Consider the following 12,283-nt stretch of genomic DNA (forward strand, 5'->3'; position numbering starts at 1 on the left):
TTGTTCTTGTTGACACAGGTCTCATTCTAGGCTGGAGTACAGTGGCACCATCACAGCTCACTGCAGCCTCAACCTCCTGGGCTCAGGTGATCCTCCCACCTCAGCCTCACAAGTAGCTGGGACTATAGGCACCCACCACCACATCTGGGTAATTTGGAAAAAAATTTTCTGAAAAGATGAAGTCTTACTGTGTTGCCCAGGCCTGAACTCCTGGACTCAAATGAGTCTCCTGCCTCAACCTCCCAAATTGCTAGTATTACAGGCATGGGCCACCACACCCAGACCCTTAACAGATTCTAAGATGCCTTCATCCTGATCTCCAATCCATGCCTCTTGCATGAACTTCTTGGGTCAGCCAGTCAAGTGGGGATGAGACTCTAGAAAGGAAGGGCGCTAGGAAACTGCCATCCCATTATCAACTACCAAAAGAACACTCAGGGTAGGTATTCTTACTCCCATTTTACAGATCAGAAAACCAAAGCAAATATGACATGGAAAAAAAGCCCTTTGAGGGAAATTTTGTACCTGTTTAGCTACCAGTTAATCAGCCAGGCCACTTCTCCCCACCCTAACCACTGCAGGGGTGCCAGAACCACCAGGGAGCTTCATTCCCCTTGGGGTTGCCCAGCCTTCTGAGCTGAACTCTGCAACTTCAAGGATGACCAATAGATGGCAGAAAAGGTGCGTCCAGGGATGGACCCTCCGCCCTCCCCTCTCCCACCCCTGTCCTGGGACAGCCTTCCAGCCTTGGCTCCCCAGGTCCAGGGTTTGATAAAGGAGGTTTGAAAGATGATGGTTTCCAACTCTGAAACAGCATTTTAGTTTTTATGATGCTTACAGTGGATTTAAAAAAAAAAAAACAAAAACAAACAAACAACAAGACTCTTTTCTTCCTCAAAAATGAACAAACTCAGGCTGGGTGCAGTGGCTCATGCCTGTAATCCCAGCACTTTGGGAGGCTGAAGTGGGTGGATCACAAGGTCAGGAGTTCACGACCAACCTGGCCAAGATGGTGAAACCCCATCTCTACTAAAAATACAAAAATTAGCCGGGTGTGGTGGCACACGTCTGTAATCCCAGCTACTTGGGAGGCTGAGGCAGAGAATTGCTTGAACCCAGGAGGCGGAGGTTGCAATGAGCCAAGATCCTGCCATTGCACTCCAGCCTGGGTGACAGAGTAAGACTCCATCTCAAAAAAAACAAAAAAACAAAAACAAAAAAAACGAACTCAGAGCCCAAGCAGATGCGGAAGCTATGCCACCCATTGCCACCCCACTGCACCCTACTGCCCCGACTCAAGGAGTCCTTGGGTTTTAAGGCTGGAAGGTCCTTGCTGGAATGAGAGATCTTCCAGCCCCATCCAGGAAACTGAGATCCAGAGAGCCTCACAGAGGATCAGGGGCAGACCCGATTTCCTGAAAGCCCTGGGGTAAGAGGCAAGAAAGGTGGATGTGAATTGAAGTGGAGCCCTCACAGGCCTGACCCTCTGCCCCAGGTTTGTTCGGACTCAGTCTTCCTCTTACCTACACAGCAGGTGGCTGACCCAGGTGGAGAAAGCCCAGGTGCTCACTGCCCAGCTTGGCTAACACATGGGGCATTTGAAATGGCACAGGCTGGCTCTGAATTGTGGCTTTATCACTTCTTAGCTGGGTGACCATGGGCAAGGAACCTAATTCTCAGAGCCTTGAGTTTCTATGTAAAAATTAAGTGAATAACAATACCTTTTTAGGTGAGTCTGGAGGACTGGATGAAGATGTGTTCACTCCCTCTTCTACCCTCATTGCTGCTTTTTTTTTTTTGAGACAGAGTCTCACTCTGTCACCCAGGCTGGAGTGCAGTGGCACAATGTTGGCCTCACTGCAACCTCCACCTCCCAGGTTCAAGCAATTCTCCTGCCCCAGCTTCCCAAGTAGCTGGGAACACAGGTGTGCGCAACCACATCTAGCTAAATTTTTGTACTTTTTGTAGAGATGGGGTTTCACCATATTGGCCAGGGGGTCTTGAACTCCTGATCTCCTGATCTGTCCCCCTCGGCCTCCCAAAGTGCTGGGATTACAGGCATGAGCCACCATGCCCAGTCTTTTTTTTTTTTTTTGAGGTGGAGTTTCACTCTTGTTACCCAGGCTGGAGTGCAATGGCATGATCTCGGTTCACCGCAACCTCCACCTCCTGGGTTCAGGCAATTCCTGAGTAGCTGGGATTACAGGCACGTACCACCATGCCCAGCTGATTTTTTATATTTTTAGTAGAGACGGGGTTTCACCATGTTGACCAGGATGGTCTCGATCTATTGACCTCGTGATCCACCCGCCTCGGCCTCCCAAAGTGCTGGGATTACAGGCATGAGCCAATGCGCCTGGCCTTTTTTTTTTTTTTTTTTTTTAAAGGCAGGGTCTCGCTCTGTCACTCAGGCTGAAGTGCAGTCTCATGATCGTAGCACACTGTTGCCTCAAGCTCCTGGGCTAGGCCTATAGGCACAAGCCACCATGCCTGGCTGGTTTTTAATTTCTTTCTTTCTTTTCTTTTTTTTTTTTTTGGAGAGACAGTGTCTTGCTATGTTGCCAAGACTGGTCTGGAACTCCTGGGCTCAAGAGATCATCCCACCGCAGCCTCCCAAAGTGCTGCGATTACAGGCATGAGCCACAGTGCATGGCCCCTACCTTCACTGCTTCTGTTCAGACTCATCTCTTTTGATCTCAGAAAGAGCCCTTTTGCATCTGGTCTTATCCCCCTTATCCCCACAATCTATTTTCCACACTGCAACCTGACTGGTTTTTCTAAAATTCTGGTTATCCATCAATAACTCTTGTTGAAAGCCCTCCAGTGGCCACCCAGGGCATGCAGGGTGAAGTACTTTTTCTTTTCTTAGCATTTAAAGCCCTTAATAATCAGACTCCTACTATTTCACTAACTTCATCTCTGATCAAAATCATACACAGTCCCAAAACTAATTCCTTGGTTTCACTAACCAACTTGCTGGCCATGACCCTTCACCCATCTTTGTGTTAGTTCAGGCTGCAGCTTTGCCTGAAATGTCCTCTTGCACCCTGTTTACTTGGTGAACACCTGTCTGCCTAACACTCAGAATGACCTCTGAAGGTAGAACTCAGCTCTCCCAACTAGGGCCCTGAAGACATCTTGTTCCTAGGGGTTCTTGGACTAGTTACAGTTTGTGAACCTGCTAAACCTGCAGATTTTGATATGCGTGTGTGTGCACATGAGTAAACATTTATGTATTTTTCTGATGATGGGGTCTTGGACTTTCAACAAGGGATCTCAAAGGATCAGTTCCATGACCAAAAAAGTTAGGAAGTTATTTGTCTTGATCTGAATGCTCGTCCTTAAGCACTTTTCTGTTTGCATATTATATGTCAATAAAAAGAAGAAAAAAGGCCAGGCGCGGTGGCTCACGCCTGTAATCCCAGCACTTTGGGAGGCTGAGGTGGGTGGATCATGAGGTCAAGAGATCGAGACCATCCTGGTCAACATGGTGAAACCCTGTCTTTACTAAAAATACAAAAAATTAGCTAGGCATGGTGGCACGTGCCTGTAATCCCAGCTACTCAGGAGGCTGAGGCAGGAGAATTGCCTGAACCCAGGAGGCGGATGTTGCGGTGAGCCGAGATTGTGCCATTGCACTCCAGCCTGGGTAACAAGAGCGAAACTCCGTCTCAAAAATAAAAAGAAGAAGAAAAAATATGCTGGACCCAGGCACGGTGGCTCACACCTGTAATCCCAGAACTTTGGGAGGCTGAAGTGGGCAGATCACCTGAGGTCAGGAGTTCGAGACCAGCCTGGCCAACCCCATCTCTACAAAAAATACAAAAAGGTAGACGGGCACGGTGGCAAGCGCCTGTAAACCCAGCTGCTCGGGGGGTTGAGACAGGAGAATCGCTTGAACCCCGGAGGCAGAGGTTGTGGTGAGACGAAATCGTGCCACTGCACTCCAGCCGGGGCAACAGAGTGAGACTCTTCCCAAAAAAATAGTCTGGGCATGGTGACTCCCATCTGTAATCTCAGCAACTTGAAAGGCCAAGGCAGGAGGATTGCTTGAGCCCAGGAGTGCAACACCAGCCTAGGCAACATGGCAAGACCCCTGTCTCTGCAAACAATTTTAAATAGCCAGGCATGGTGCCACACATGTATAGTCTTGGCTACTTGGGAGGCTGAGGAGGGAGGATCACTTCAGCCCAGGCAGGAGTTTGATGCTGCAGTCAGCTATGATTGTGCCACTGCATTACAGCCTGGATGACAGAGTGAGACATCCTGTCTCAAAAAAAAAAAAAAAAAGAAAGAAAGAGAAAAAAAAAAAATATATATATATATATAAATGTTTTTGTTTTTCTAGGATGGAGTTTCACCATGATGGCCAGGTTGGTCTTGAACTCCTGACCTCAGGTGATCCACCCACCTCAGCCTCCCAAAGTGCTAGGATTATAGGCGTGAGCCACTGCGCCCAGCCATATATATATAAATTTTTAAAAAATAGATAAATAAGGCCGGGCACGGTGGCTCATGCCTGTAATCCCAGCACTTTGGGAGGCCGAGGTGGATGGATCATGAAGTCAAGAGATCGAGACCATCCTGGCCAACATGGTGAAACCCCATCTCTACTAAAAAAAAACACAAAAAATTAGCTGGGCATGGTGGTGAGCACCTGTAGTCCCAGCTACTCAGGAGGCTGAGGCAGGAGAATCGCTTGAACCCTGGAGGCGGAGGTTGCAGTGAGCCAAGATCGTGCCATTGTACTCCAGCCTGGCAATAGAACAAGACTCAGTCTCAAAAAAAAAAAAAAAAGATAAATAAAAGATGAATGTTACAAAGCAGGACAGACAGCTCTCACAACAGCCTTATTTTTTTTGCACATTATTGACATGTCCCACTTTTTTTTTCTTGACCACAAGCCCACCCACAAAGGGCAGGGACTGTGCCATCTTTGAACCCCACAGCCTAGCGCCAGGCTTTCATCCCCTAGCTGCCCCATCAGTACTTACTACAGATCAGGGCCACAGCCATCCGCAGCAGCTTGAACTGACACTTCATGCCTGACCAGTTCTAGGGAAAAAGGAGAGAGTTCGGTCAGTTTCAGATTAGACCACTCCTCTGCCGGTGTGTCTTGCTTGAGAAAATCTGATATTAAAATAATGGTATCTATGAGGTCCTGAATGAGAGGGTTGTGGCTTAGTAGCAGAACACACCACATGGCTGAGATTTTTAGGCACCAGCAAGTTTACTTCAGTCATAAAAGCTCTTGAGCTGGACTAACATAGGAAGAGACTCCAGATCTAGGAAAAGGAGATGCCATCTAATCCAAACAGACAGAGAACATCTGAGAGCTGCATTCATTGCTGGGCTCCATGGTTGCAAAGGAAGCAGGACAGCCAACCAAGCAAAGTCAAAGCAGAGCCACCAGGATGATAAAAGAGCCCCAAATCCCACAAATGAAGGATGAATGGGGAAGCCAGGATCTTTTAGCTCAAAGAAGAGAAGACTCAGGGGTCAAGTTCATTGTTGTCAAATATCAAATGAGTCAACACAAGGAAAGGGCACATTCAATTCAGGGTAACCTGCAAGCAGAAGACTTGCAATGGATGAAAACTACAGAGAGGGACTTTTTAGCTCAGAGTAAGTTTCCATTTCTAATAAGCAGAACTCTCCAGAGATAGAATGATCCATCTTGCAGGGGTTGTGAGTTTCCCACCATCAGGGGTTTCACATCACTGGAGAGGATGCTCCAGAGGAGAAGTGGGTGCTAGAGAGGAGGTGGGCCAGGTGGCCTTCAAACAACTCCCTCTCTCCCCTGAGAATCTCAGAGAACTCGGAACCTCCAAAGCAGATAAACAGTACAATTATTCACCCTACAAAAGGACTTTTCACTTTACAAAAGACTTCGCCACAGGGTTCCTTTGAGAGGCACTCCTGCAGTGCATTCAAAGCACTATTCCATTTATACAAAGGTGTCCATGCACAGAAATGAGCCCAGAATCTTCCTGGAACACATCGGCCCCAGGGAAGGAGGGCACAGCCAGGGGACTTTGATTCCCTCTCACCCACCCAATCTGCCTTTGCTGCCTGGCCCAGGCCCAGCTCAGGGGGCATGTCTGGCACATCTTCGAGATTGCAGGAATGTCTGTGAAACTTTACAGAGGCCCTGAACACTGGCACGGACAATAACATCTATGAAAGCTTCAGTCAGGCAAGCAGGACACAGAGCAGATGCCAAAGAGGGGGAAATCCTCACAGCCTTCAGTTCTTGCCCACCTCCCCTTTTCCCCACCCTTCCTCACTGACCAGCAACCCCTTCGTCACAGAACATGAGGTGTGGGCCACCCGTGGCCCTGCTTTAGGTGGAAAGTCTATCTTCTCTTGCTGACATGTTCCGTGCTAGGAAGCAGATGGCAGGATGTTTCTGTCATCTGCTGGTGTCTGCCCACAGAGGGGCCTTGCCAGGAGACAAGGAACAAAACAGGAGTCGGTGCCCTCCCCTGGACCTAGTGACCCAGTCTGAGCTGGCTCAGTTAGCTGATGGTGGGCACCACAGCCCCTCTCCAATTTGAAACCCAAGGAAGGGAAGAAACTTGGGAATCACCCAGTGGGACATCTCTTCCCAAAGGCGGACACCCACTGCCAAGGAGCCAACAAGATGGCCCTCCAGCCCCCAAGACAGGGTACTTCCTGCCTCCTGAGGAGCCCCAGGAAGGGCTCTCACCCCTGAACAGTTCTTCCTGCTGTTGTTTGCCAGGTTTTCCTTCCCTATAATGTCCCCTCCATGGATTTGAATTCTCCCTTAAAAGTGATACACGGCTGGGCATGGTGGCTCACACCTGTAACCCCACCACTTTGGGAGGCTGATGTGGGTGGATCACTTGAGCCAGACTCAGTCTCAAAAAAAAAAAAAAAAAAAAAAACAAAAAAAAAAAACGTGATACGTATGTTCACAGCAGCGTTATTCATCATAGGCAAGAGGTGGAAGCCACCCCAGTGTCCATGGATGGGTGGATGGATAAATGAAATATACATATATATGTCCGCACATCTGGTTTCTTGTCCACCTCCTCCCTTCCCCCAACTCTTCATCACTGACCAGCAACCCCTTCTTCACAGAAGGTGAGGTGAGCCACTGCCTTCCCTTTGCAGGTGGAAAGTCTAATCACCTGCTGACATATTCCAAGCTAAGAAGCAGATGGCAGGATAATGTCATCTGCTGATACATATATACAATGGAATACAATTCAGCCTGAAAAAGGGAGGGAATTCTGACCCATGTTACAGCATGAATAAACCTGGAGGACCTTATGCTAAGTGAAATAAGGCAATCACAAAAAGCTAAATATTGTGTGATCACACTTGTATGAGGTACCTAGAGTAATTAAATTCATGGAGACAGACAGCAGAATCGTGGTTGCTAGGGGCTGGAGGGAGGAGTGGGTGGGGAGTCATTATTTAGTGGGTACAGAGTTTCAGTTTTGCAAGATGAAAAGAGTTCTGGAGACAGATGGCTATGGTTGTACAACAATGTGAACGTATGAATGTGCTTAATGCCATTGAACTGTACATTTAAAATGTAACTGTATACTTTAAGATGCAACATTTTATGTTATGTACATTTATCACAATTAAAAGCAAAGTACGGAAGACTTTTTTTTTTTTCTTTTAAAGAGACAGGGCTTCAGAATGCAACAATGCAATCATAGCTCACTGCAGCCTCAAACTCAGGGGCTCAAGTTATCCTCCTGCCCCAGGTTCCCAAGGAGCTAGGATTATGGGCATGTGCCATCGCACCTGGCTAAATTTTTTATTTTTTAGATATGGAACTTTACTGTGTTGCCCAGGCTGGTCTCAAACTCCTGGCTTCAAGTGGTCCTCCAGCCTTGGCCTCCCAAAGTGCTGGAATTACAAACCAGGTGCTCATGTCTGTAATCCCAGCACTTTGAGAGGCCGAGGCAGGAGGATTGCTTGAGCCTGGGAGTTCAAGACCAGCCTGGGCAACATGGTGAAACCTTACATCTATAAAAAGGCCGGATATGGTCATGTGCACCTGTAGTCTCAGCTACTTGAGAGGATGGGGTGGGATGATTGCTTGAGCCCAGGAGATAGAGGTTGCAGTGAGCTGAGATTGCATCAGTGCACTCCAGCCTGGGCAATAGAGTGAGACCCTTTCTCAAAAACAGTAATAAGCCAGGAGTGGTGGCTCAGGCCTATAATCCCAGCACTTTTGGGGGCCGAGGCGGGTGGATCACGAGGTCAACATTGAGACAATCCTGGCCAACATAGTGAAACCATGTCTCTATTAAAAATACAAAAATTGGCTGGGCGTGGGGGTGCGCATCTATAGTCCCGGCTACTCAGGAGGCTGAGGCAAGAAAATAGCTTGAACTCAGGAGGTGAAGGTTGCAGTGAGCCAAGATCACACCACTGCCTTCCGGCCTGGGCGACGGAGTGAGACTCCACCTCAAAAAAACAAAAACAAAAACAACAAAACACAAAGTGCTGGGATTACAGGCATGAGCCATTGTGTTCGGCCCCCTCTGAGTGAATATTCCTTTTTTTTTTTTTTTTTTTTTGAGACAGGTTCTCACTCTATCGCCCTCCCTGAAGTGAAGTGGCAAGATCACGGCTCACTGCAGCCTTCACCTTCTGGGCTCAAGTGATCCTCCCAACCAGCTGGGACTATAGGCACACTCTACCACACCCAGCTAATTTAAAATTTTTTTGTAGAGATGGGGTCTCCCTGTGTTGCCCAGCCTGGTCCAGAACTCTTGGGCTTAAGTAATTCACCTGCCTCAGCCTCCCAAAGTGCTGGGATTGTAGGCATGAATCACTGAGGCTGGCCTGAATGAATACCTTATCTGAGGACAGTGTCTCTTTCACCGTGTCCTGAGTGATTATACCAGGCAAAGTAAGTTAGAATGTGTGGACGGCTCCTTTAGCTGACGTCTCTTGCCTCCATGCCCCTCCAGGGCCCTATCTAGGATAAATATTAAACGCACCATCCTTATTCTTGGTCTGGTCAGCCATCCGTGGGGTGGCTCAGAATTCCTTTTTCTCCATTGTTCCCATTTGTGAATTTGAGATACCACCACCACCTTCTCTCAGTTACCCACCTCATCAGGTGGTTGTGAGAATGAAATGAATTAATACATGTAAAGCACTGAGACCAATGCCTGGCACACAGTAGGCATCATCTAAGTGTGTGACAGTATCTTGACCTGAGACAAAGATGCTGAGTAGCTGGTACTACAGGCAGGCGCCACCGTGCCCGGCTATTTAGTTTCTTTAAAATGTATTGTGGGGCTGGGCGCGGTGGCTCAAGCCTGTAATCCCAGCACTTTGGGAGGCCGGGGCGGGTGGATCACTTGAGGTCAGGAGTTCGAGACCAGCCTGACTAACATGGTGAAACCCTGTCTCTACTAAAAAAATACAAAATTAGCCAGGCGTGGTCGTGCACACCTGTAATCCCAGATACTTGGGAGGCTGAGGCAGGAGAATGGCTTGAACCCGGGAGGTGGAGGTTGCAGTGAGCCAAGATCGCACCATTGCACTCCAGCCTGGGTAACAAGAGTGAAACTCTGTCTTGAAGAAAAAAAAAAAAAAAAAGAAAGAAAAGAAAAATTCTGAATCTGAATGACTCCAGTTCTGCAACAGCACCTCCCAGGCCCACTTCATGGGTTTACAACATCTGCCTTGGCCCTGAAAGCCCTGGAGCTTGCCAGGCTGATCCTGTCCATCCCTCTGCCCACACTTTAGGGAAGAAGAAACTGAGGATTAAGGAGGGCTGGTTCAGGGTCACAGAGAATGAATGGCGAGCTGACTGGGCTCCCGGTCCAGGACTCTGTCCACCCACACTTCTGAGGTCACATTCCATGTGCCTGTGCCGTCTGTCCCAGCTGCCCACAAACAGAGCGAAGGAACGCCAGTAAATATGACCTGCCTCCCTCCCAGCAGCCGAGGGGTTAAACTAGAGAGTTCCCTTCCAACCAGCTGCCTTACTTTCCCAATCCAATATTCCCGCCAATAAAATTAGTGCACCGAAACAACAGCAGAGAAGAAAAAAAATCTCAAGCAGCCAGCACTGCTGCTGCTATAAATGTTGAAAAGCCCGCGGATCCTTGGGGAATACAAACCTTTTACAGGCCCTTTAATTTCATTCTCTCCCAGAGCCTCTAAGAGTAGGATAGTAACTCACCCACAGCGAACAAGTTGGTAACCAGTCCCTTAGCATCTTGCTCACCCAACCGGGTAAGAGGGCAGAGGCTGAAAGCCAGGCAGGGAGCTTCCACTCCAATACAGCTTTCTGCTTCTATCCCTGGTTGAAACGGTTTCTTGTGAAATGACTTCAAGAAAACCCAACACAGGGCCGGGCGCGGTGGCTCAAGCCTGTAATCCCAGCACTTTGGGAGGCCGAGGCGGGTGGATCACGAGGTCGAGAGATCGAGACCATCCTGGTCAACATGGCGAAACCCCGTCTCTACTAAAAATACAAACAATTAGCTGGGCATGGTGGCGCATGCCTGTAATCCCAGCTACTCAGGAGGCTGAGGCAGGAGAATTGCCTGAACCCAGGAGGCGGAAGTTGCGGTGAGCCGAGATCGCGCCATTGCACTCCAGCCTGGGTAACAAGAGCGAAACTCCATCTCAAAAAAAAAAAAAAAGAAAACCCAACACAGGGAATGTGAAAGCATGACACAGATAAATTAGGGAGTGATTCTTTGTCCTACAAAAGGATTTTTCCTTAACAAAGTAAACCCTGTAACAGAAATCTTTAGTATCTTTTAGACAACCATCTTTCCTTGTGCTTTGACAATATGGTTCAGTTTGTGAAAATTCAGATCTCAAACATTTTGGGAAAACATCGATCATACAGAGCAAAGAGTAAGTAAATATCTTGTAGATTAAAAAATGGAACTCTGGCCAGCAGGAGGCAATTAATAAATTATTCAATTAGGTGTATCTGTATATCTCTCGTGTTTAAAATAAAAAGTTGGCCAGCCGCAGAGGCTCACGCCTATAATCCCAGCACTTTGGGAGGCCGAGGCAGGCAGATCTAGAGGTCAGGAGATCCTGCCCAACGTGGTAAAACCCATCTCTACTAAAATTACAAACATTAGCTGGGTGTAGAGACATGCACCTGTAGTCCCAGCTACTCGGGAGGCTGAGGCACAAGAATCACTTGAACCCGGGAGGTGGATTTTGCAGTGAGCCGAGATTGTGCCACTGCACTCCAGTGACAGAGCGAGACTCCATCTTAAAATCAGAAGTCATGGCAGGGTGCAGTGGCTCATGCCTGTAATCCCAGCACTTTGGGAGGCTAAGGCGGGTGGATCACTTGAATTCAGGAGTTTGAGACCAGCCTGGGCAACATGGTGAAACCCCGTCTCTACAAAAAAAAATAGTAAGGCCGGGCGCAGTGGCTCATGCCTGTAATCCCAGCACTTTGGGAGGCTGAGGCAGGTGGATCACAAGGTCAGGAGATCGAGACCATTCTAGTCAACATGGTGAAACCCCATCTCTACTAAAAATACAAAAATTAGCTGGGCATGGCGGCGCACGCCTGTAGTCCCAGCTACTCAGGAGGCTGAGGCAGGAGAATTGCTTGAACCCAGGAGGTGGAGCATTGCAGTGAGCCGAGCTCGCATCATTGCACTCCAGCCTGGGTAACAAGAGCGAAACTCCATCTCAATAATAATAATAATAATAATAATAATAATAATACAAAAAATTAGCCAGGCATGGTGGCATGAGCCCGTGGTCCCAGCTACTCAGGGGGCTGAGGCAGGAGGATCGCTTGAGCCCAGGAGGTGGTGGTTGCAGTGAGCCAAGATAGTGCCACTGCACTCTAGCCTGGGTGACAGAGCAAAACCCTGTCTCAAAAAAAAAAAAATATATTAATCATAGGGCTTTTTGCATTTCAGATCTTTTTCTGAAGTATTTTGTCCATTTTCTCATCTCCCAAACAACTCCTCTGTGAAGATAGGATTACAGATGAGACAACTGAGTCTCCAATAAGCTGAGTAATAAACTCATAGCTATTAAGATGCTGACAGTGGTACTCAAATGCAGATTTTCTGTGAAGTCCATGCTTTTTCTACATTTTGTTCTGATGAGGTAGATTACTGTGTATAACACACACACACTCCAAATCCTCATTTTGAAGCTGAAAACAATAGTATATCTATTAGGTGGAACCATATGAAATTGCCAATATTCAAATGCTGATGGCCCATGGAAAGGGCAATTTCATACGGCTGACCCAACACATCTCTGAATTGCTTGGCACTGAACT

At 47.8% G+C, this 12,283-nt stretch overlaps 1 protein-coding gene across 2 annotated transcripts in view; it reads right to left on the minus strand.

Annotated features, from left to right (window-relative positions):
• Window positions 1-12,283, minus strand: part of RHBDL3 (rhomboid like 3) — a 61,274-nt gene that overhangs the window by 4,669 nt on the left and 44,322 nt on the right. For both annotated transcript variants that reach the window (XM_003933019.4, XM_003933018.4), the window contains one exon: window positions 4,995-5,055. In XM_003933019.4, coding sequence (XP_003933068.1) covers window positions 4,995-5,055 — 61 coding nt within the window. The remainder of the gene's footprint in view (window positions 1-4,994; window positions 5,056-12,283) is intronic.

This window comes from Saimiri boliviensis, chromosome 17, assembly GCF_048565385.1.
Source record: "Saimiri boliviensis isolate mSaiBol1 chromosome 17, mSaiBol1.pri, whole genome shotgun sequence".
In the NCBI taxonomy this organism is placed as follows: Eukaryota; Metazoa; Chordata; class Mammalia; order Primates; family Cebidae; genus Saimiri; species Saimiri boliviensis.